This window comes from Silene latifolia, chromosome 4, assembly GCF_048544455.1.
Source record: "Silene latifolia isolate original U9 population chromosome 4, ASM4854445v1, whole genome shotgun sequence".
NCBI lineage: Eukaryota > Viridiplantae > Streptophyta > Magnoliopsida > Caryophyllales > Caryophyllaceae > Silene > Silene latifolia.
In genome coordinates, this window is record NC_133529.1 from 31,459,657 (window position 1) to 31,485,058 (window position 25,402).

Here is a 25,402-nt window from a genome sequence, read left to right on the forward strand (position 1 = left end):
CCATTGAGATCTAATCTCAACCTTCCATTCCCTCCATCCTATGGTCCTTATAAGGACTTAGGGACTCATAAGATGTAAGGGCCTTATGAGAACCCCTCTCTCTCTCTCTCTCTCTCTCTCTCTCTCTCTCTCTCTCTCTCTATATATATATATATATATATATATATATATATATATATATATATATATATATATATATATATATATATATATATATATATATATATATATATATATATATATATATATATATATATATATATATAACTATAAAACAATAACCACTAAACATAAATTTTTACACGTGTCTTTCTACGGTGAGTTGTTTTCCCGCCTACGCCTAAACCCTACATACTTCTATCATATCAATTCTCTTCTTTGCAACATTTTTCTACCCGTGTTTACTCTGTCATCAATCATCATTAACCCTAAATTGCTCTACCACCCATTTTACTCTGCCGTCATTCTCTACCAACACACTTTCAGATCTCTTAATAAGATCAGGGAAGATTTTTCTACCCAAACAATTGCAAACCATTTGTTGTTCTCCTTCTTTCAATTTTTTTACCACCATTTTACAAAAAAACGTTGTCTTTATTCTTCTCTATACATGATTTTCATAATTAAAACAGGTATGGATTCATTTTTTGGTATTATGCTTCGATTTCATCACTGTACATTTGTTCTTCTCATTTAACCCATCTCAACATCATGCTGTAAGTCATCTCCATTTTTTCACTTTTTTGTGGAGTAACAATCATGGTGGCGGTAATATTTGTTGTTAATTAAATTAAGCTATACGATTTCTGTCTCTCCATTCTCTTCAGTTATTCCACGATTTTCCAACATTTTGACATACCAATGTTTTTGATTTGCTATTTGTTTCTCTAAATATTCGTAAAATCAAGTAGAACAATGTTATATATGCGCTCGATTGGTTCTCTATGTGACGCAAGTAGTTTTGGTAGTCGGCTTTGTACTGCGTTTCCCTTTTTTTATTCGAATTAATTGATTGTATTGCTGTCAAATTTAGAATTTGGTTAATTTGGACAAGCTTTAATACAAACTATCCCTAATTTGATTAATGGTCCTTTTTTCAGATTGCCTTATCGTTTTTAGTTGAACCCATATATTTAGGATGCAAACAGTGACAATTTTTAAACCAATACCTCATATATTGATATGACTTATTGTTTCCGTGAATTTGTGATGCCCAGTTTGCCTAAGCTCAACTAACAATTTCATTGCTATTGTCCCCGTAGCTATATCTCTACACTTAAAAACTATTCATTCTACTCTAAGTAGAAGCGACCTTAGGTCCCCTCCATCTTTCAATTTTTCATTTCGGCACATGTAATATCTTTAACATTGATCATTTATTTTTGCAGAAACTCCAATTTCGCATCGTTTAATTTGTAGCCTTACTAACGGAGGACTATCATTTGCTCACTTTTGTATACAAGGTATTGTTTAACCTATGATCAATCTGATTACACATCTTCTCTCATTTTTAATGTTTATAGTTTGTTATATCTATTCACCTGCTTAGTTTATCACTTTATCTTATAGATTTAGTTGCGTTTGTTTTATGACGGATACTAAGTAAATATGAACAGAGGACTAAGTATTATTTTTGTGAAGAGCTTGTGTAAAATAATGTTGTATGCAAAAGTTTCATTTTCAATGCCTCTACCTTGACTCCTTGAGCCAAATCATGAATCTGTATTTCTCTTAAGTCCAATTAAAAACTCCAATTTCATGTACATTCTATATTTAATTTGCAGTTGTATATTAGTTAGCATACGAAAGATGGAGTAATGTTAAAATGTGTTTATGAGTGCTTAGGGCGTGAATTCTATACACTTTATGTGTAAAGAAAACGATTTATAGCTACCAATTATTGACAATAGCTACAGTCAATTTGCAAATTTTGTAAAATTTATGTTGATTGAGAGTTGTGTTGAACTATACTATGGTTCTGGGCTTAGTTAACAAATTCATACCAATCGTATTGGAAATTACTCTCAAATAAAACTTTATCTTCTCAAGTTCACAAATTTCTACTTGGTTGTCAATTAGGTTAGCATTTGCTAAAATTACGAAACTTCGGAAGGAAAATTCGAAGGTTTTAGGACCTTGACAAGTATGTCATCTCACTTGTATTGAATGTGTCCATTAAGGACTACGTGATAATTCCACAGTACTTGATAAGAATCCTAAAAGTACAATTAATCTATTTGTTAAGCCCGTTTATTGTCACCGGAATCTGGACTGGTATCAAATCGTGGTGAAATCGTTGATGCAATTTGGTTACTTTTTTTTTTATTCATGGAGAACATAAAAGATTAGAGATTCTAAAAAAATAGTAAGAGATGCTATCAAAATTTATTGATATCTCTTCATGTAGTTTATTAGTCCTACTGATTTGGAACATTGAATTTATTCGCAACTTAGACCGATCTTTTTTAATCTAAATGTGATCATTTTAGTTATTGTAAAAGTTGCTTTTACTTTTTCTACTTATCATTTCTGAGGTAGTCCAACTCCTCTTGAAGTTTTAAGCATTTATATTTCACTACATCTACTGTTGGATTGCTCCCCTTTACTCAATGGAATAGTGATAAATCTTTCAAACTTGTGGTTTAAGTAGTCAAATCATGACCTATTACGTTTTACTTTAAGATCGGCCGCATAGCTAGAACCCCTTAAGTTTATTTATGAGAAGTGAGTATCTGAAAGGGATGTCAGAGCAAATTAGAGAAACTTAAAGTTTTGGAGCATGTTTGTGCCATTGACGTCGCTGTCATTATGTTGAGTGATCACTTCTTGAACCAGAACTCTGAGTCAAAACCATTTTTTTCTCATCTAAGGTCTAAGGATTCCATAAACTTTTGTTAATTTGACATGATTTCTTAACTTTTTAACTTTTAACTTTTATTTTCTATCCCAAATTCCCATCTAAGACGGATCAAATAGTGTGGGCTCCTGCATCATTAAGACTAAAAGAAAGTTTCTACAGACTAGCAAAATCATTGTCTTATCTAGCCAAGTGGGGTAGTACTTGACCTGTTTTATTTCTTAAGACCGATATACCCATCTTAAGAGAGACGGATTTTCTATATGTTTTTTCCTTCTTGAAGAAATATTATCTTACATCGCTTTAATAATCTTTGATCTCTTTCAATCAAAGAGGGTTGAATTTTAGACAAACCAAGTAGTAGAAAAGAGGTACATCGAAATGAGATAAAGTACTTCTTGCTTAATTTTTTTTTTGAGCCACTATGATTTAGCTATACTTGCTGCTTCAAATGACTTTTTTTAACTTCCTCATTTCGCCTAGGTAAGGAACTTTGAAGGGTTTTTTGTCAAAAACTACCTTATATTTAGGGGTATTTGTAAAACAACTACCTTATATTATTTTGTTTGTTTTAGACTACCTTTGTTTTCTCATTTTTTGGTCAAAAACTACCTACGCTGAAAATATGACGAGATTTGGTCGATTTAGTGACATTAACCTATCTCACATGACTTTCTTAACATCAAACAACAATGATCGACTGCCTCTAAAAACCAAAATTTAACTTCATATAAACAAAATTAATGAATTTCACATTTCAATAATAACTACAAACATCTACTAAAGTTTAGCGTAAGTACTCCATGACTTCCCAAAATCGGGCCTTGGTAAGATTAAAACATAAAAGAGTCATGTGAGATATGTTAAAGCCGAAAAATAGACCAAATATGTCTAGATTCTTAACCTAGGTAGTTATTGACAAAAAATAAAGAAAACAAAGGTAGTTGAAAACAAAAAAAAAATAATATAAGGTAGTATTTTTACAAATACACCTAAATATAAGGTAGTTTTTGACAAAAAACCCAACTTTGAATGAAACTGATTTTCGATTAAGTAGTCAAGTTGACATATTCTTATTTTACTCAATGGCATATTTTACTACTTTAACCTTTTACCCTTGTACGGAGTACATAGTATTGTAGAATTATTTAAAGTAAATTTTCTATATTATGTTCCAATTACATACGTGTAGTTATTTTATGATATTTATGTTCATTAGGCCTATTTTTTAAAGAGTTTCCTTTTTATAAATTTTGGGTTTTTGGCAGGTAGTATAATGCAATACATCTAACGGAGAAGGTATTAAAAGCTAACATGGTCAACTTAGGTCCGTATCAACCTATATTGACTACCTGATCGGAGAGCACCTCGAGCACTACAACTTTGTCATTGATATAGTGTAATTAAGAAAACTGAAGAAGGCTAATTAGTCTCTTTAATTATATGGTACGGAGGGAGTATTAGTATATTTATACGAACTAATAAATTTGTGATTGAGTTTTGAATGATTATTTAGCTTACTTGCCAAAATAATTTTTCAATGAAAATTGTTGAAGCAACATGTTAATTTTATTGGATTACGTGAGCGAATGTAGGGTGGGTTATGGAAAAATTATTGAGTTATAAATGCGCAAGGGCGTGTTCTCTTTGTCCATAGTTTAAGTCCTATACCCATGATTTTTGTTGTTATCTTATCTTATGATGTCAAGAGAACATGAGAGTAAGTGTTTGTACGCACACTCCAGAATAATTTTTTATGTTCTGAGCAAAAGTAACATTTGCGTGTTATATAGTAAATTAGTCTTTTTTTTGTAGTAACATCACCTATATTACTCATTGAATCTATTATCAACTCGATAAAATTAACAATGAGATCTTAAACTTGGTAAAACAGATTATATAACCAATGTTATATATTTCAACTAAGATAATGTTATACCAATTGTTTTTTTTTTTTACAATGCCTATATATGTACCCGTGCAACTTTGCACGGGTTTTAAACTAGTATATATATATATATATATATATATATATATATATATATATATATATATATATATATATATATATATATATTGAATCATGTGAGGCACCCTTCTTAGGGTGAGACAGCTGTACCCACCCTAAACCGTCGGATCTAATAACTATAGACTCACCAGATGATGCCATGTGTCCCCCTATATTATCCACCACCTGCACAGCTAACAGCTCATTTACTCAATTCATTTTCATTTTCACCACGTGTCTCCTTCTCTCTCTTCAACTCAGCTCCATCATCTTCATCTCGTCAGTCGCCATTAACACTGTGCTTCCGACCACCATTGCTACTAAGCTTTCCATCCGCCATTATCCTCCATAACTTAAGTATTGTCGTACTTGCAATTCCTAATTCGTAACGAATTAATCTCAATTTCATCCATTATACGATTATGACCTAATTCTTCAATTTCCCCCAATTCTTCTCATATTTCGTTCTAATTTACCCATCATCAATTCGCCAGTTAATCAATCCATAACTCCATAATCCGTAGCAATTTTCGAGGCGTTACATCACTCCTCTTTGCAACAATGGCGGTCTTCTATGTCGTAAAGTAGGTTAATTTCTATCTCTTATTTTATTATGATTTTAATCAGTTTTCGATTGATTTCGGCTTTCAATTTCGTGTTTAATGTACTGGATTTCGTCGGAATAATATTTGTATCACTTCTCCGACATTAACTCAGGTACTTAAATAGGTAAGAAAGTGAGCTTTCGATCGCCATTAATAGTGAGCTTCACTTCATCAATCTCCATCCGCCATTAACTCAGGTACTTTTGATTCAATAGTTTGTGGTTTCAATTAATCCGTACTTTTTCTTCCGTCTTCTCCGATTAATCTTATCCAAATTGAGCCAATGACTCTCTTGAAGGCTCGGGTAACGGCTATTAGGCAATAAGCCTTCAACATATTGTAGATGACATTGTCTACTCTCAGTCTCTACTTATGGTTTATTCTTCTGTCTGACTAAATGTTATTCAGAAGCCTTGTTCGATTTTCACTGCAGGTCCAGCAGCGTTTCGTCCTCGGGCACATGTTGCTGCTCGATATACTCACTAAGTAGAGAATGGCCGACGACGACCAGTTCTACAGGGACTTCTGGCTATAGATCTTTCGGCAAAGGAGGTAATTTAGTTCAAAGATTGATCTTTATGAGGGCTTGTTGAGTGCTGTAATTTATAGAATAGAGTTCAAGTTCTATTAGTGTATCACTGAAACTGGGGAGGATGTTGTATTTACAGTTCCACTATTTATTTGTTTTACAATTCGATTAATCGTATTTACCATAACATATAGGGAAATTGTAGATCCTATGCCCCTATGAGACGGTAATAAGTTGAGTATTTTTTATTGTGTCAGTTTTAGGTTTGAGGCATTTTGGGTCTGGTTGAGGGGTTGGGCCAGGTCGCTTCTGATAGGTGTAATTACCTGTGTACACGTATCTTTAAATATACAAGCGTATAATGATGCAATTGGTAAGAATCATCCTGTTACCTCTTTTGAATCAGTCGTGATTTACTTTTACAGGTATGTACTGACGTGCATTCACTTCTTGCAAGAACGAAATCCTCCTATCCTTCCATGCTTACAGGTTACATTTTCTAACTTCCTGATCACTTTTGTGAAATTGTTCTTTGTTGCTTTGTACTTGTTAGAGTATGTGGTTGGCTTATATTAGTTCTTCGGACATCACTCGGAAACGAAATTGTGGAAAAGTACCAACTATTTTTAGTGAATAACTTGACTTTTAGTTAGGTTGTATTTCAGGAAAATGATTTGGTTTCAGAGTCATGGTAATTGTGAGGTTTCCAAGATCATTATGTGGTCATTGAGAGAGGGTTTTTTTTTTAGTAGGGTACTTTTTTGAATGTTCTCCGCTTTCAATCTCGAAATCAGTGGAAGTACTAGCTATGACAAAGGTAGTTTATTAAGTCTTTATTATAATCTGATTACCTTGTGCATGTTTTTGTGAATCCTACAAGGGTCGCCCCTTAGGGCTTAGGCCCTTATCCCGCAATTCGCGAGAGCCATGAGGCAATGTTGTTGTCGTACTGTGTACATGGATAAAACAGTAGTACAACTCGAACAGATGGGTACGACTTTTGGATAAGCACTCGTATCATATACAACTAAACGAGTCGGAATAACATAGGCTATAAAATGCTGTCGTCACATACTAATGCTAATGTGACTGTGAGTGTGTCGGGTGAGAGTGAGAGCTGGGGTTGGGTGAGAATTGATTGAGTGACGATCTGGTTGATTATGATGACAATTGTGTGCAGTAAATTTTTAAGCTAGGGAGTGATAAATATTTCATGGACATATCTTAATTGAGTCTGTTAGGATCTTGAGGCAGGGGGGGTCTCCACTCGATTGGTTGTGCATGTGTCTCATTCAGAATCTTATGAAATTTTCTAGTGTAACTATATTACAACGACTTGGTTTGAAACTCGGGTGGGTGTGCAGATGTCTCAGTAGGCTAACCTAAACTCGACTAGATCCCTGAGAAAAATCCGAAGTAGTTTCACAAAGTCTAGAAATGGTCGAAGTTGTGTTAGAATGCAAAGGTCATGTTCACAAGTTCAAGGGGTTGTTAATTTTAAGAATGTTGTGATTGGTAAACTTGAAAGGTCCTATGACTTTAGTAAGGACTCTCATGTTTACCACTTGCTTATGAAGTAGTTGGTGGCTTTAGTAAGTCCATTTAATAATGCAATTCGTTTTAAGTATCATTTTGGTGCTTTTATCTTTGATGTTTCTGGATGTGCAGCGTGGAAATTCTAAAGGTTGGCCAATGGACTGCAAAGCTCATATTCGAGAATGAGAGTGATTATGCACAAGCAAAGTTGACCTGTTCTTCATCTCTTCATTTCTGGGTAAGATCTCAGATTCAAAACTTCATTTAGTTGCTACTGATGAGTCATACTTCATTCCCATATCTTTCTTATCTTTATTGTACGGAGTATATATTAGCTTATCCATACTAACACAAGCGATAGAGATAATTATGGTAATATATTTTTTTTCTTTTTTTGGTACAAATGGTAATATATTGGTAATGATGTAGGAAACAGGACCTGTTGCAGAATTTGGGCCTGAAGTTGCAACTCCTCAGGTAACTCATATACTACTACTATTGGTGGTGATGATAATGAGATGATAATGAATTAATGATGATATGATAATGATGGTAATATATTGTTTGAATTCCATCGCTTTATCGGCCCACTACCTTCAACAGATGAGCCTCGTCTTGAATCAACTGTCTCAAGCAGACCTATTCGTAACAACAGGATGTCAACTGTCTCAAGCAGACCTATTCGTAACAACAGGATGTCAAGGGTTCGGGTTCCCTTTTACAGAGCCGCTGATTCACGCCCTTGTGCGGAACAAGCACGGGTAATGCACTACTGCTACGTCGCCACATGTATCATTTCCATGGGGCGTAGTGGTGTAGTGCATTAAAGTCTCAAGCAATACTTCCCATATTTTCTGCTTTTTTTTATATTTTTAAAATAATCAAGTCTTAGATTCACAAAATAAGGTCCAAGATTCACAAAAACATGCACAAGGTTCACAAAATCAGGCCCAAGCCTAGATAAATCAAACAGCCTCACAAGCTGTAGCTTAAGAATTAGATCAATGGTTCACAAAATTAGTAGGTTCAACTTTATTTGTGATTATTTTTGTTTCTTGTGTTATTGTAAATGTTTACAAAGATGTTTTCAAATGTACATCAAATCACTAGTGTTTCGATAGGTTTGTTATTTGTTAATACATAAATAATTTTTTGACTAATATCATCTATTAGCTCAAAAGGTAGAGCATTGTGCTATAGCGCAAGATGTGAGTTCGAGTCTCATATAGATAAACAAATATAAATATAGGATTTTTATTTACTTTGTTAATGCTAATATACGCCAGCCCCTCTTTCGTACCAAAAAAAAATGCTAATATACGTCAACAGCCACTCAATAAGTTCTTAGATTTACAAAATAAGGTTAAGGTTCACAAAATAAGGTCTAAGTTTCACAAAATAAGGTCCAAGTTTCACAAATCAGGTCTAAACTCAGGTGAGGCAGACTGCTTCGCCATAATTAACAGCGCCCTACCTGACTTCAACCATTTATAACCAAGTTTCACAAAATCAACTTCTAGTTTCACAATATAATTTCAAGGATTCACAAAACAAGATCTAGGATTCACAAAATAAGAAATACGAGATGCCGCTACTCGCTACTCTGAACATTCTTTTCAAACCAAGTATTAAGCACTTACAGATTCATTAATCAACCTGGTCCCTGAATGATTTCAGTTTGATATCTCCGTCATTGATTTAGTGTTTCACTAAATCAGGTATAGACACAATGAGGGTGAACACCTCGAACAAATTGAGGCTCAAGTTTCACACAATAAGGGCCAAGTTTCACAAAATAGGAAAAATAAGCTGCATGCCACCCATTTATGACCAAGTTTCACAAAACAAGCTTTAGAATTCACAAAACAGGCTCTAGGATTCACAAAAGAAGAACAAGAGCAAAATAGGTGATTTCAACCAATTTATGACCAAGTTTCACAATATTACCTTCTAATTTCACAAAAGAAGCCGTAGGATTCACAAAACAAGGTCTAGGCTTCACAAAATAAGAACAAGAGCAAAATAGATAATTTCAACCATTTATGACCACGTTTCACAATATTATATTTTGGTTTCACAATATAAGCTCTAAGATTCACAAAACAAGGTCTAGGCTCACAATATAAGCTCTAAGATTCACAAAACAAGGTCTAAAATTCACAAAACAGGCTCTAGGATTCACAAAATAAGAACAAGAGCAAAATAGGTGATTTCAACCAATTTATGACCAAGTTTCACAATATTACCTTCTAATTTCACAAAACAAGCCGTAGGATTCACAAAACAGGCTCTAGGATTTACAAAATAAGAACAAGAGCAAAATAGATAGTTTCAACCATTTATGACCACGTTTCACAATATAAGCTCTAAGATTCACAAAACAAGGTCTAGGCTTCTCAAAACAGGCTCTAGGATTCACAAAATAACAACAAGAGCAAAATAGGTGATTTCAACCAATTATGACCAAGTTTCACAATATTACCTTCTAATTTCACAAAACAAGCCGTAGGATTCACAAAACAGGCTCTAGGATTCACAAAATAAGAACAAGAGCAAAATAGATAATTTCAACCATTTATGACCACGTTTCACAATAGTGTCTAAGTTTCACAAAGTAATATGTAGGATTCACAAAAAAAAATGGGTGTAGGATTCACAATTTGTGAATCCTACATCTTTGTATTAAGGCAAAAATTCAGACCCTTGTTCAAAGTAAACGATTTCACACATTTAAGTCTAGGTTTCACGAAATCATCTTCCAGTTTCACAAATTAAGGTCTAAGATTCACAAAATAAGGTCTAAGTTTCACAAATTAATCGTGTACGCTTCACAAAATAAGAAACTAAAAACTTCGTAAGTAAACAATTGCACACATTTAAGTCCAAGTTTCACGAAAACACCTTCCAGTTTCACAAATTAAGGTGTAGGATTCACAAAATAAGAAACAAAAAAACTTCTTAAGTAAACGAGATTTCACACACATTAAGGTCCAAAAATGACCTTGAAGGTTCACACAATTGCGTAAATTCCTTCGCTAAACAAAACCAACTGACCAAATGCTTAAGTTTACAACAAAAAAAAAACAAAATAAATCAAACGTAGAAAAGAATAAAACGTATTTAAAACTTGCGTGTCTTCGATCGTCATCATCCTCACACGTACATCATTCTCTATTCTCTACTTCTTCCACTTCTTCCTCTTCTTCCGATGTATCCCTTGTGAAGAGTTAAACCTTAAATTAGATACTTTTTTGGAAAAATTATAATTTCTACGAATATACATAATTACTATTAAAAAGGGACATAAAGAATGAGACAGCTATGTGAAAATTCACGTAGTTTCGGAATATTATCTTCTAGTTTCACAAAACAAGCTCTAGGATTCACAAAACAATGTCTGAGATTCACAAAATAAGAAAAAGAGCAATTAGGTGATTTCAACCACTTATGACCAAGTTTCGGAATATTGTCTTCTAGGTTCACAAAACTAGCTCTAAGATTCACAAAACAAGGTTTGAGATTCACAAAAAAAAGAGCAAAATACATAATTTCAACCATTTATGAATAATTTTTACAATATTGCCTTCTAGTATCACTAAACAGGCTGTAAAATTCACAAAATAAGGCTTATGATTCACAAAATAAGAAAAAGAGCAAAATATAGGTGATTTAAACCACTTATGACCAAGTTTCAGAATATTATCTTCTAGGTTCACAAAATAAGCTCTGAGATTCACAAAATAAGGTCTAAGATTCACAAAATAAGGAAAAGAGCAAAATAGGTGATTTCAACCATTTACGACCAAGTTTCAGAATATTAACTTACAGGTTCACAAAACAAGCTCTAAGATTCACAAAACAAGGTCTGAGATTCACCAAAAAAAAAAGCAAAATAGGTAATTTCAACCACTTGTGAAGAATTTTTACAATATTAGCTTCCAGTTTCACAAAACAAGCTGTAAAATTCACAAAATAAGGCCTAAGATTCACGAAATAAGAAAAAGAGCAAAATAAGATTCGTATCTAGTACTTCATGAATTTCTGATTGAATCATGTAATTGCCGACAAAAGAGTTATCTTCTAGGTTCACAAAATAAGCTCTGAGATTTACAAAATAAGGTCTAAGATTTACAAAATAAGGAAAAGAGCAAAATAGGTGATTTCAACCATTTACGACCAAGTTTCAGAATATTAACTTACAGGTTCACAAAACAAGCTCTAAGATTCACAAAACAAGATATGAGATTCACCAAAAAAAAAGCAAAATAGGTAATTTCAACCACTTGTGAAGAATTTTTACAATATTGGCTTCCAGTTTCACAAAACAAGCTGTAAAATTCACAAAATAAGGCCTAAGATTCACAAAATAAGAAAAAGAGCAAAATAAGATTCGTATCTAGTACTTCATGAATTTCTGATTGAATTCAGAACTCTAATGATGCAAAAGCAGTAAAATAATGATCTTGCAGGAACCTTGAGCATAAACATTCAGAAACAAGAAAAGTCGAGTCTCAAGTTTGCTCACTATACAATGCTCAGGGGACTATCAGACGGAGACGTAAACTACTACAACTGGAATTGGGGGACCAAATTTCAATGAGTTTCACAATATTATCTTTTAGTTTCACAAAACAAGCTCTAGGATTCACAAAATAAGGTATAAGATTCACAAAATAAGAAAAGGAGAAAAATTGGTGATTTTGATAATTTATAACCAAGTTTCAAAATATTGTCTTCTAGTTTCACAAAACAAGCTTTAGGATTCACAAAATAGGGCATAAGATTCACAAAATAAGAAAAAGAGGAAAATAGGTGATTTCGACCATTTATGACCAAGTTTCACAATATTGCCTTCTAGTTTAACAATATAAGCTCTAAGATTCACAAAATAAGGTTTAGGATTCACAAAATAAGAAAAAGAGCAAAATAGGTGATTTTGACCATTTTATGACCCAATTTCACAATATTGCCTTCTAGTTTCACAAAACAAGCTATAGGATTCACGAAATAAGGTATAAGATTCACAACATAAGACAAGGAGAAAAATAGGTGATTTTGATCATTTATAACCAAGTTTCAAAATATTGTCTTCTAGTTTCACAAAACAAGCTTTAGGATTCACAAAATAGGGCATAAGATTCACAAAATAAGAAAAGGAGGAAAATAGGTGATTTCGACCATTTATGACCAAGTTTCACAACATTGTCTTCTAACATTCACAATATAAGCTTGAAGATTCACAAAATAAGGTCTAGGATTCACAAAATAGGGCATAAGATTCACAAAATAAGAAAAGGAGGAAAATAGGTGATTTCGACCATTTATGACCAAGTTTCACAATATTGTCTTCTAGTTTCACAATATAAGCTCTAAGATTTACAAAATAAGGTTTATGATTCACAAAATAAGAAAAGGAGCAAAATAGGTGATTTCGACCATTTTATGACCCAATTTCACAATATTGCCTTTTAGTTTCACAAAACAAGCTCTAGGATTCACGAAATAAGGTATAAGATTCACAAAATAAGACAAGGAGAAAAATAGGTGATTTTGATCATTTATAACCAAGTTTCAAAATATTGTCTTCTAGTTTCACAAAACAAGCTTTAGGATTCACAAAATAGGGCATAAGATTCACAAAATAAGATGAGGAAAATAGGTGATTTCGACCATTTATGACCAAGTTTCACAACATTGGCTTCTAACATTCACAATATAAGCTCTAAGATTCACAAAATAAGGTCTAAGATTCACAAAATAAAAAATGATCAAATTTTATATTTTCGACGAAAGTGTTTGATAATTTACATTTTCTTCCAGATCCCTGTTATAATTAACCATAACATAAAAGATGAGTTCACATCAACACTATAGCTTTTGTGAATAATCAAGCACGCAAATGTCGCAATGGAAGAACACAATAGATTTTCATTAAAGGTAAATATTTGACATTAGCAAAAACAATATTGGAGATATATTAATCCTTACATATCAATATGAGGAGACCACATGAAAGCAGGTCCTGTGGATTCTAAGCTCAACACAGAACATAGCTGAGATATAATGAGCAAAACCGAGAATCCATGTTTCTTCATTATCACTGAAACAATAAAAAATGGATCAAATATCGAGTCTCACCGATCAAAACCATTCGCAAACGAAAGAATATTGAATCAAACATATTTCAAACTTCCATATCACTAATAGTATTAAGGTCAACAATTTGGTAACACCGGTGATAATAAACATAATCAAACTCAAATTCGCATAATGCGCAACATAATCAGTTAATCAAATTCGTATACGCGATGAATTTCTTATGATTTGAATAATTGCGAAATCATGAATCAGGCCCTAGATTTGAATAATTGCGAAATCATGAATCATCAGAAATCAAGAATTTCTGGTGAGTTGAATAATTGCGAAATCATGAATCGTTGCAATTGTTGTTGTTGATTCGAATTTTCCAGGAAATCGACGAAATCTATGAACAATTTTCTAGGAAAACGAGATATCGTGATGTTGTGTTCGTTGTTATATTTTGATAGAGAGAGGGGGGAGGTAAGTATTGGGCTGTTGATTGTTTATTTTAGATAGAGAAAATATTTGGATCAAATGAAAAGTTAGGAATGACCCCAAATTTTCAGCCCAAATTAAATATGTTCGCCCAAGTTAGGAAGACTCAGTCCACCCCAAGTTTACTTAAGGAATTTGGTGAGACCGGCCGCCTCGCCATAATTAACGGCCTCACCGGATCTGGCCTATATATATATATATATATATATATATATATATATATATATATATATATATATATATATACATATATATATATATATATATACATATATATATATATATATACATATATATATATATATATATATATATAGATTGAATCATGTGAGGCACCCTTCTTAGGGTGAGGCGGCCGGACCCATCCCTACCATCCGATAAAAACAAATGAATGCACCAGATTGTGCCACGTCCCGCTAATTAAAACCTCACGTTGCTCATCCCTCTAATTCTACAGTCATTTACTCAACTCTTTTTTCACTTTCTTCTTTCTCTCTCTTTGTCAACTTCATCTTCAACCTCCAGTTTCTTCAATTTTTTGATTCTCATCACCATTTTCATCGCATTTCAGTCATCTTCGACGCCTACAACGCATTTTCGATCTATTATTTTCCGATGATGTTGCCAAATACTACCGTAATTCCTCTTATTTAATTTCGATTCTATGATTTCAGTTTTTCTGCAATGTTATTCGGTCGATTTCTGTTGTGTTTTTCGAAATGGTTGATTTGCTTATATAATCAGTTTTATTTAGCTTTAATTAAAGGTGTGAATATTGTCATAATTCTCTTAATTAATGTCCGATTATTTGATTTCCATATTGCTTGCGTTGATCCTTAATTTGTGTATTAGATAATTGTTAGTTTCGAGATTCATCCGTGCGACGGTTCAATAGCGCGCGCGACAGTGTGGCTATGAACTCGGCGAAGTACGCCGTGATGCGCCGCTATACTTTTGTTAACTTCGCCATTGATGGTCTATTATTAACTTCACAGAATTGGGTGGAACTATGCGCCGCTATACCTGTTGATGGACAAGACGGCCCACCTGATGTTTGTGTCATAGAATTGGGTGGAACTATAGGTGTGTAATGTTCTATGTTTGTAGTAGCTTTTCTATTTGACAAGATGTTACCTGTCTAATTAGGCTGGAAACCTTCTTTGGACATGCAGGGGACATCGAGTCTATGCCGTTTATTGAAGCTATTGGTCAATTTTCATACCGCGTTGGTAGGTACAAAGTTATGTGGTCGATGACTCATCAACTGTTGTTGTAGCGAGTGATGACTCATCAATTTTATATTCTTTCAGGTCCCGGAAACTTTTGCTTAGTTCATGTTAGTCTTGTACTGCATTTCAAACGTTGTTGGGGAACAGTACTTGTCTTCAAATTTGTATGAACCGATTAAGCCATGGGCTTATAGGTCCTTTTCCTCGAATGTTTTTTTTGTTATTTGGACAGAAAACAAAACCAACTCAACACAGTGTTCGGGGACTCCGTGGCCTGGGTTTAACTCCTGATATGTTGGCTTGTAGGAGTACAATGGTCTTACTCTTAATCCGTCTCTATCATCCTCTATAATTTTTATCCAGACTTGCTTATATGTTTATCCAACACATTTACTTGTTTTGTTTACAGCCTCTGGATGAAAACGTAAAGGCAAAACTGTCACAATTCTGTCATGTCACGGTACCTCCAAAATCTATTTTGCAGATTATTTGTTCACTCTCTTGACTTGACGATATTTGAACCTTACCCTTGGAGAATGTTTTTTAACAGGACGAGTGTATCATCACCCTATATGATGTTCCCAACATTTGGCACATACCCTTGCTTCTAAGGGTATGTAATTTATTTAGAATCCGATTATTCCATCTTATACACTCTTTCTGTATCGCCCACGTGAATTGTTGAAATTTTTTCTCTCTTCATCAGGATCAAAGGGCCCATGAAGCTATACTGAAAGTGTTGAATCTTGATAGGTTTGTCGTATAGACGTATACCCTTAGAGGCTTAGACTTCAGTTTAATTTTCTTTCTAAAAGTGATGTTAGTAGATTACATTCGAGTATCCGACTCTTATTTTTTATGATGTAGCTCTTCAAAGCAGCCTGTCCTGGATGAGTGGACCCAAAGAGCTCAACGATGTGATATGTTGCATAAGACGGTGCGTACAGAATTTATATGGAGAACTGTGACGTTGTTTGTCTCTTGTTGCTAACTCGTAACAGTTGTAGCTTATATTTTGACTTGTCGTTTGATGCTAAAGGTGACGATAGCCATGGTAGGGAAGTACACGGGGCTATCAGATTCTTATCTCTCTGTACTAAAGGTACACCTGTGCTTTCTATTGATTACATTCATGCTCTCGGTTGTTTTCAGGGTGGAAATAGTTCTCTATATTTATGCTTTAAATTCTTAAATCACATTCAGCGGCCACTTTGGTGTTCGTCTCTTTGCGTACGTTTGTTTATGTTACGTTGTCATGCTTAGACTTTTAAAGCTACAGGTCAAGTCTTTTCAGATATGCTTGCCTTTGGGTTCGAACTGGATCATTTTGGGTTGGAACTACCAATGACATAGGTTTTCCCTTTTTCTCCGATATGTGCTCTATTACATGCCCTCGGTTGCTTGTGAACGAAAACTTATAGTGAATTGGGTTCCAGCTAGTGACCTTGAAGAAGCAACCATTGAAGAGGTAATTAGATTGTTTTTTCCCGCATTCACCTCGTTGGTTTTCTTCTGCACGCCTATCTTTGAGTACATGTGCTGTGCATTGTGCGTATTCTGATAGTTTTTTTTATGCAGAACCCTGAAGACTACGTAATGACTTGGAATTTGTCAAGGTTTTTTTCTTAATAGTACCTTGATTTGTATTCTGTAGTGTATTAACATCAAATGCATTGAAAGTTTACCGTCTGTGTATCTTTAAATATAGGGTGCAGATGGTGTTCTTGTGCCTGGAGGATTTGGCGACAGAGGTGTTGAAGGGAAAATTCTTGCAGCAAAGTATGCTCGAGAAAACAAAATCCCGTATCTTGGCATTTGTTTAGGGATGCAGATTTCTTTGTCGTTGAGTTTGCTCTCTCCGTGCTTGGTGTCCAAGATGCGAGCAAAGACGAATTCGACAAAGATAGCAAGAGCCCTTACATTATATTTATGCCCGAGGTTTAATCTTTGTTATTGATCGTGTTTTGAGCATAAAGGTTCGGGGACTATTAACCGAGGCCTCATCACTCGGCTTTTTATGGTTTAGCCGCAACAACCTATATTTGGTGCGATATAATACCAAAAAGTCGGTGGCATCTTTATAGTTTGAACATTCAGCCAGTCAAGTCTTGGAAGCCATTTTATTACCAGCTCTGCAAAATTGGACACTTTCTGCCATTTACCAGATTACATAGTGTCTACCAGAAATGTTTTGCTATCATGGACACTTAACTTCTTGCATACTATAAAAGTGGCGGTGTTTTCATCATTCTTGTAAGAAACTCCTTAAACCGGGATGTTAAGCTTGGCAAAGACTTCTCATTGTTGCATATCTAAAGGCTATTAGCTTAAGGTTCCCCTTATTTAATCTTTGTTATGTACTCGTATATCTTAAAGGCTATTAGCTCAAATGGGAGAGCAATGTGCAAATCTTGCACAAAGGTATGAGTTCGAATCTCATATAGCCTAGTTAATTTAAGAATCTAGTGTATTAAACTTAAATACATTAACATTGAGGATGAGTTAGCGAAATCCGTACTCGATATGTGCAAAAAAACGTGATTTTAACCACTTATGATGACCAAGTTTCACAAAACAAGCTCTACGATTCATCGAACAAGCTCGAGATTCACAAAACAAAGTCTCGATTCACCTAATAAAGAAAAGAGCAAAATAGATGATTTTAACCACTTATGATGATCAAGTTTCACAAAACAAGCCTTAAGATTCACTGAATAAGGTATGAGATTCACAAAATAAGGCTTGAGATTCACCAAATAAGGAAAAGAGCAAGAAACGTGATTTTAACCACTTATGATGACCAAGTTTCACAAAACAAGCTCTAAGATTCATGAACAAGGTCCGAGATTCACAAAACAAAGTCGAGATTCACCTAATAAAGAAAAGAGCAAAATAGGTGATTTTAACCACTTATGATGATCAAGTTTCACAAAACAAACCTTAAGATTCACTGAATAAAGTATGAGATTCACAAAATAAGGTCTGAGATTCACCAAATAAGGAAAAGAGCAAAAAACGTGATTTTAACCACTTATGATGACCATGTTTCACAAAATAAGCTCTAAGATTCACCGAACAAGGTCTGAGATTCACAAAACAAAGTCTGAGATTCACCTAATAAGGAAAAGGGCAAAATAGGTGATTTTTAACCACTTATGATGATCAAGTTTCACAAAACAAGTCTTGAGATTCACTGACTAAGGTATGAGATTCACAAAATAAGGAAAAGAGAAAAAAACGTGATTTTAACCACTTATGATGACCAAGTTTCACAAAACAAGTTCTAAGATTCACTGAACAAGGTATGAGATTCACAAAACAAAGTCTGAGATTCACCTAATAAAGAAAAGAGCGAAATAGGTGATTTTAACCAATTATGATGATCAAGTTTCACAAAACAAGCCTTAAAGATTCACTGAATAAGGTATGAGATTCACAAAATAGGTATGAGATTCAAAAAAAAAAAAAAAAAAAAAAAAAAAAAAAAAAAATTTTTGGAAAAAAAAAATTTAAAAAAAAAAAATTTGAAAAAAAAAAAAAAAATTTGAAAAAAAAAAAATTTGAAAAAAAAAAATTCGTGATATTGTATTGTATAGTGCGTGATATTGTTTTATGGACTCATGGACTCAAATATATAGGTGGACTCACCGGATCTTGCCTCGCCATAATGAGGAATTTGGTGAGACCGGCCGCCTCGCCATAATGAGGTGCCTCACCGGATCCGGCCTCTATATATATATATATATATATATATATATATATATATAGAGAGAGAGAGAGAGAGAGAGAGAGAGAGAGAGAGAGAGAGAGAGGGGAGAGAGAGAAGGGATTAACTAAGTCCACCATATATATTTGAGTCCATAAGTTCTTCTAAGGGTCATTGGATCAAGGCAATGGAACGCTAGGATTTGATGTCAATATGTGGCTACAAATTAATCCCTCCACCTTTTCTCTAATTAACTTATCAATTCAATAAACCAACCTCACTAATCATTCATCATCTCATTATCACAACTCCTTCTCCTCTCTCTACATCTCACTTTTCTCTCCTCTCTAAAAAAACCCAAAATCCCAAAGAACCAAAACCCAAATAAATCACTCACTCCTCTCATTTTCATTCACCACCACCACCCACCACCACTCCACCCGACACCAACTCACCACCCACCACTCCCACCGCCGCCACCTCGGTATTTTTTTTTTCTTTTTCTTTCTTTTTTTTCCCGTTTTGGTGTTAATTTTTATGTTTTGAGTTGTTTTTTCCATTCATTTTTTTTGTTGTCTTTTATTTTCTTTTAATAGTTCTCGTTTTTTTATTCATTTTCTCAAATCTCTTCTTGTTATACGTTTTTTTTAAGATTTCGGGTTTTAAATCTCGTTTTTTTTGTGAGATACTTTTTTTTCATCTAAGATCTACTAAAATGTTTTTCATAAAATTTGTTGTTTTAATCTTAGCTATATAAAAATTCTTATAATTTGTTGATTTTAATCTTATATTTCACATTTTTATATAAAAATGATATAAAATTACTAAAGTTACATAGTTATGGGCAAAAGTTATACTGTTGTGGGCTAAAGTTATACCAAAATGGACTAAAGTTACACAAAAATTGCCTAAAGTTATACTGTTATGGACTAAAGTTATACAAAAATGGACAAAATTTATACAAAAATTGCCTAAAGTTATACAAATATGGACAGAAATTATACAAATAAGGACTAAAATTATACAAAAACTGACTAAAATTATACAAACATGGACTAAAGTTATACAAATAAGGACTAAAGTTATACAAATATGGACTGAAGTTATACAAATAAGGACTAAAGTTATACAAAAACTGACTAAAGTTATACGAATATGGACTAAAGTTATACAAATAAGGACTAAAGTTACACAAAAATGGACTAAAGTTATAAAAAAATGGACTAAAGATATACAAATACATACATTAGGAATGTGTTGAACTTCTACTCAATGAATGTATAACTCTAGTAACGATATGAATAACTTCTACTCAACGAATGTATAACTCCAGTAGAAATGTGTATAATTTCAATGACTTTAGTCAATTTTTGTATAACCTTAGCCCATTTTTGTATAACTTTACTCCTTATTTATATAACTTTAGACCATTTTTCTATAACTTTAGTTCATTTTTGTATAACTTTAGTCCATTTTCGATAAATTAATTGGAATTTATATAAGTACTTTTTGTATGAATTTAGTCCATATTTGTATAACTTTAGTCCATATTTGTATAACTTTAGTCAATTTTTGTATAACTCTAGTCCTTATTTGTATAACTTTAGTCCATATTTGTATACCTTTAGTCCATTTTTGTATAACTTTAGTCCTTCATATGTATAACTTTAGTCCATATTTATATAACTTTAATCCAAAATTGTGTAACTTTACTACAAAATCGCATAACTTTAGTCCAAAATCGTATAACTTTAGTCCAATATATAATCGAAATCCTAAAAACCACCAATACTAACTTTAAACCAACAATACTAGATCTGAAAAAATAAAGCCATTATCTAAATATCAAATTGTAATATAAGACATATTTGAAATAAAAAAATAAAAAAAAAAAGTAAATAACAACACACAACAAAATAATATAAATTGTATAACTTTAATTTTTGAAGAATATAACTTTTGTCGTAAATAGTATGACTTTAATGTTTAAAGGGTATAACTTTAGTCGTAAATAGTATAACTTTAATGTTTTAAGGGTATAACTTTAGTCGTAAATAGTATAACTTTAATGTTTTAAGTGTATAACTTTAGTCGTAAATAGTATAACTAAAGTTATATAGAGTCGTAAATAAATAACCAAAGTAAAGCTGAAAAAAAAAAACAAAAAATAGACAACAAACACAAAAGAAAGACCCATACTTTTTAAGTAAATCTGAAAATATAAAAAAACCAAATAACAATAACAAAAATTAAGTAAATATAACAATAACAAAAATTAAGTAACAAAAAAATACTCAGATTTAAGAACAAGAAAAACTGTAAAAATAAAAACCAAATAAATAAAAAAAAAAACAAAAACCAACAAATCTGAAAAATAAAAATCAACAAATCTAAAAAAATCAAAACCAAACAAAACAAACACAAACACCATACATCAAAACATCGACACACCCAAAGAGGAAAAAAATTGAAAAACCAACAAAAGGAGAGGGGGAGGGGCGACGAAGAAGGCGGCAGAGGAGAGCAGGGAGGCGGCAGAAGGCTAGTGGCGGTGTCGACGTGATGGCTGGTGTTGGCGGAGGGTGGTTTTTCGTTTTTTTTTTATTTAGATCTAGGGTTGTAGGTTGTGACGATGTTGGTTGTGTTGGGTCGTTGGATGTTGTGCGGTGGTGGAAGGACGGTGGTGTTGGTGAGTTGTTGACGGTTGCGGCGTTGTGGCGCGTTGAGGGAGGGTCGTGGTGGAGGGATTGATGGTGTGGTGCGGTGGGGTGGAGTTGGGATTGGTTGTTGGCGGGTCTGGTGGTGTTGGTGGGGTGTGGGTCGGTGAGGTGGAGGTGTGCGGTCTGGTGAATGTGGGGGTGGTGGTTTGGTTTTTTCTATTTTTTTTGTTTTAGTTGGTTTTTTTTTTTTTTTGAGGATGCGAGGAAAATGAGATAATGAGTGAATGAGAGAGAAGTGAGAGAGTGAATTATGAGGAAGTGAGGAGGGAGATTAGAAGGGTGAAAGAGTTATACAGGATTAGAAGAAGTTGTACACGATTAGGGAGGGAGATTAAGGAGGAGGATTTGTGACCATCCATTGAGATGCAATCTCATTCCTCCATTTCCTTCATCCAAGAGCCCTTATAAGGACTTAGGGACTCATAAGATGTAAGGGACTTATGAGAACCCTTCTCTCTCTCTCTCTCTCTATATATATATATATATATATATATATATATATATATATATATATATATATATATATATATATATATATATATATATATATATATATATATATATATATATATATATATATATATATATATATATATATATATATATAGAGAGAGAGAGAGAGAGAGAGAGAGATTGAATCATGTGAGGCACCCTTCTTAGGGTGAGGCGGCTGGACACCTTCTAAACCGTCAGATTAAAAAACTACAAATGATTTAGATGTTGACACGTGTCCCTTGTATAAACCAACATCCTGCACATTTCCAATCATACTCCATCGTTTACTCCGTCATATTCTTAGTTCACTTTTTCTCTTCATCTCGTCGACTCCGTCTTCACCATTTTCTCATTGCGCTTCCGTCCGCCATTATCATTGAGCTTTTCGACCTCCATTACCATCCGGAAGTACAGTAACTTATCCTTCTCTCGTTTCTTGATCTTAATTATCGCCGTACTTGCAATTCCTAATTCCGAATTAATCTCAATTTCATCCACTATACGATTATGACCTAATTCTTCAATTTCCCCCAATTCCTCTCACATTTCCTTCTAATTACCATTCATTATCAATTCGCCAATTAATCACGCCATAATTCCATAATCCGTAGCAATTCTCGAGGCGTTACATCACTCCTCTTTGCAACAATGGTGATCTGCAAGTGACGTAAAGTTAGTTAATTTCTATCTCTTATTTTATTATGATTTTAATTAGTTTTTGATTGATCTCGTCTTTCGTGTTTAATGTGCTGGATTTCCGAGTGTTTACCTTTAGTGTTTTAACATTTCTTGCGATCTTGTTTTTTGGATTATATTAAGGTCTGATCGTCAAGCGATCTCTAAAAGTTTGGGTTTTATTTTATAAAAGATGTGTTAGCACCTTTAGATTAAGCTAGTTGGTGAAGAATTCAGCTTGATAAACCGATCAATCAGTGTTTGATTAAGTAATGTTGAAAGAATTGATCACATTTGGTTAGGAAATAGCTTGACATGGTTTAATACTACTCCGTTTATAGCACGAAATCAGATGTGATAGAGCCGGTTTGTTCGTTAGATTGTTTACGATTAACTAATGACACAAGTATTAACGTTATTGTGATATTAGTATAATCCGGATAATTGTAAATTTCGTCTTTATGATCTACTAGTGATGCCAATTTTGTTGTCTTTGGGATATTAGTATCACTCTTTAAACGTTATAATTGAGCGCTCTTCATTTAATATGTTGTTTTCTTAAGCAATAGACATGGCTTGCAAAAGATGGCCTAGTTGAAACGTTTGATACTCAAATGACTAGTGAGCAAATCAACTAACTTTTTAAATGTTTTTGTTATGATTGTATGCCCGTTATTGCCCACGTTTCATTATTATCTATCTCCATGTTATTTTAGTGTGCAATCATGAATGATATGTGACCATTTGCATGTTATCTTGTATATTTTTTCTGCTCGTCAAGTTCAAATTACTAATGGCCATCTTGCAGACGGGTCTTGAGAAGAAAGTTTTTGGAAATCATCTGTTTTTTGCCTTCACCGGACGTGGGCCTCTGCTTTTACTTCGATCCATTGAAGCATGTATCCTGGTTCTAGTGGCACTAAAGGACTAGGAAGTGAAGCGGCATTCGTGGATGGAGGGGGCTCGCTTTTGTGGATATCGATGGCTCTTCACCACCTAGTTCACTTTCTATGAATCACGAGCCTAATTACGTTAAACTTGGAAGTTTCATGACGTAAGCTACTCCGTATATATTTTCTAATGACTAATTATTTTAGTGTTTTTCAAGTTGGTGTTCTAAATACTGACGTTGGACTTGTTAGAAATTAAATGAAATCATAGCGGGATAAAGCTTCAGTTGTGTCTTGTGCGCTTTCTTACAATTTCAGAATCGCTCTTCTAAACCAACCCACCTTCTCGATTATTAATTATTTACCGTTGCTTTGCAATTACCATTATTTATCTCGTTTCAAGGGAGTTTAGTATAGAAAGACTGTGAAATACCTTCCACAATCGGGCTATTGCTCTCAACCCTTAGCAAGGCGAACTAATAGCATGCAGAGTATATCCATATTATGAATTTGTATCATGCCATTTTACTAAAATCTACATATCAGATATGGCTTTTAGTGCCCTGGGGATTTTACTTGTGCCACTCGTCTTTCTGTACAAGTCATTGTTGCTTGTGAAGGTAGTGGTTTGACATAACAATTTTTACTTTGAAGAAGAATTTGAAACTTATCATTGAATTCATAGCAATTTAACACCGTTATAAGAGTACACTTTAGTAATTCGATCATACATTGATAGATACTTAGAATGATTTTTATAAAAACCAGAAGGTGTTATCGATAACATTGATTGTTCACTTCTTGCCGCCGGGGACAAGGTTCTTTGCTTGTGCAAAGCATTTTGTCGGAGATGGTGGGACAACGAGAGGAGTCAATGAGGCTAACACTGTAATTGATTCGCATGAGTTTCTTAGCATTCACATGCCCGCATATTCTCGATGCTATCGCAAAGGCGTATCTCTTTGTCATGATTTCCTACTCCAGTTGGAACGGTGTTAAGATGCATGCCGATCGTGAAATGATTAGTGGATATCTCAAGGGCACCCTTAACTTTAAGGTATATATTTGCATCAAAGTCCATCATTGTGCTTAAATTAACTAAGATGGATTCCCTTGTCTCTTCATTCTATATATTTAATGCATGATGAGTTAATGACTTGGTTGTGTACGAATGTACGCATATAATGCTCTTGCACAAAAATAATTGATTTAACGAAGTTGGAGTTTGAGTTTTTGATGAACATGCCGTGTTTTAAACTTTAAATCTAAATTTGCTTATGTTGTTGGTTTTCAGGGTTTTGTCATCTCGGATTGGCAAGGTATTGACCGAATAACTACGCCACCTGGTATCAACTACACATACTCGTCTTTTCAAGTACAAGTCATTGTTGCTTGTGAAGGTAGTGATACAAGTTATAATTCTTAACTTTTGACCTCGATTGTCTCAAGGGACTAACTCTGTCCTTTACCTATATTAATTTTAGAAGATGGATCTTGTACCTCACTAACATTCTCATGTATGTAATTGCTTTCTCTATAATTCCATTCACACTGGGATGCTTTGTCTTTGACTAAA

The 25,402-nt window shown here is 33.7% G+C and overlaps 1 protein-coding gene and 2 long non-coding RNA genes across 3 annotated transcripts; all 3 read left to right on the top strand.

Moving 5' to 3' along the window:
- Positions 1–405: 405 nt before the first annotated feature.
- On the top strand, positions 406–4,469 carry LOC141652181 (uncharacterized). Its single transcript, XR_012547010.1, has 3 exons — positions 406–632; positions 1,389–1,463; positions 4,126–4,469. It is a non-coding gene; the product is annotated as an uncharacterized LOC141652181 (long non-coding RNA).
- A 10,661-nt stretch (positions 4,470–15,130) lies between these two features.
- On the top strand, positions 15,131–15,460 carry LOC141652183 (uncharacterized). The gene is made up of 3 exons (XR_012547011.1): positions 15,131–15,194; positions 15,284–15,340; positions 15,422–15,460. It is a non-coding gene; the product is annotated as an uncharacterized LOC141652183 (long non-coding RNA).
- An 88-nt stretch (positions 15,461–15,548) lies between these two features.
- On the top strand, positions 15,549–16,691 carry LOC141651329 (uncharacterized). Its single transcript, XM_074459047.1, has 6 exons — positions 15,549–15,656; positions 15,750–15,800; positions 15,891–15,953; positions 16,047–16,093; positions 16,208–16,277; positions 16,380–16,691. The coding sequence occupies exons 1-6, from the start codon at positions 15,549–15,551 to the stop codon at positions 16,530–16,532; spliced, it is 492 nt and encodes a 163-aa protein (XP_074315148.1). The 3' UTR covers positions 16,533–16,691.
- Positions 16,692–25,402: the final 8,711 nt, after the last annotated feature.

Coding starts and splice junctions, on each gene's coding strand:
- LOC141651329 (XM_074459047.1), top strand. CDS start 15,549: ATGTTTTTTTTGTTATTTGGACAGAAAACAAAACCAACTCAACACAGT. Junction 15,657..15,749: donor TGGCTTGTAGGAGTACAATG/GTCTTACTCTTA, acceptor TTTTGTTTACAG/CCTCTGGATGAAAACGTAAA. Junction 15,954..16,046: donor ACATACCCTTGCTTCTAAGG/GTATGTAATTTA, acceptor TCTCTTCATCAG/GATCAAAGGGCCCATGAAGC.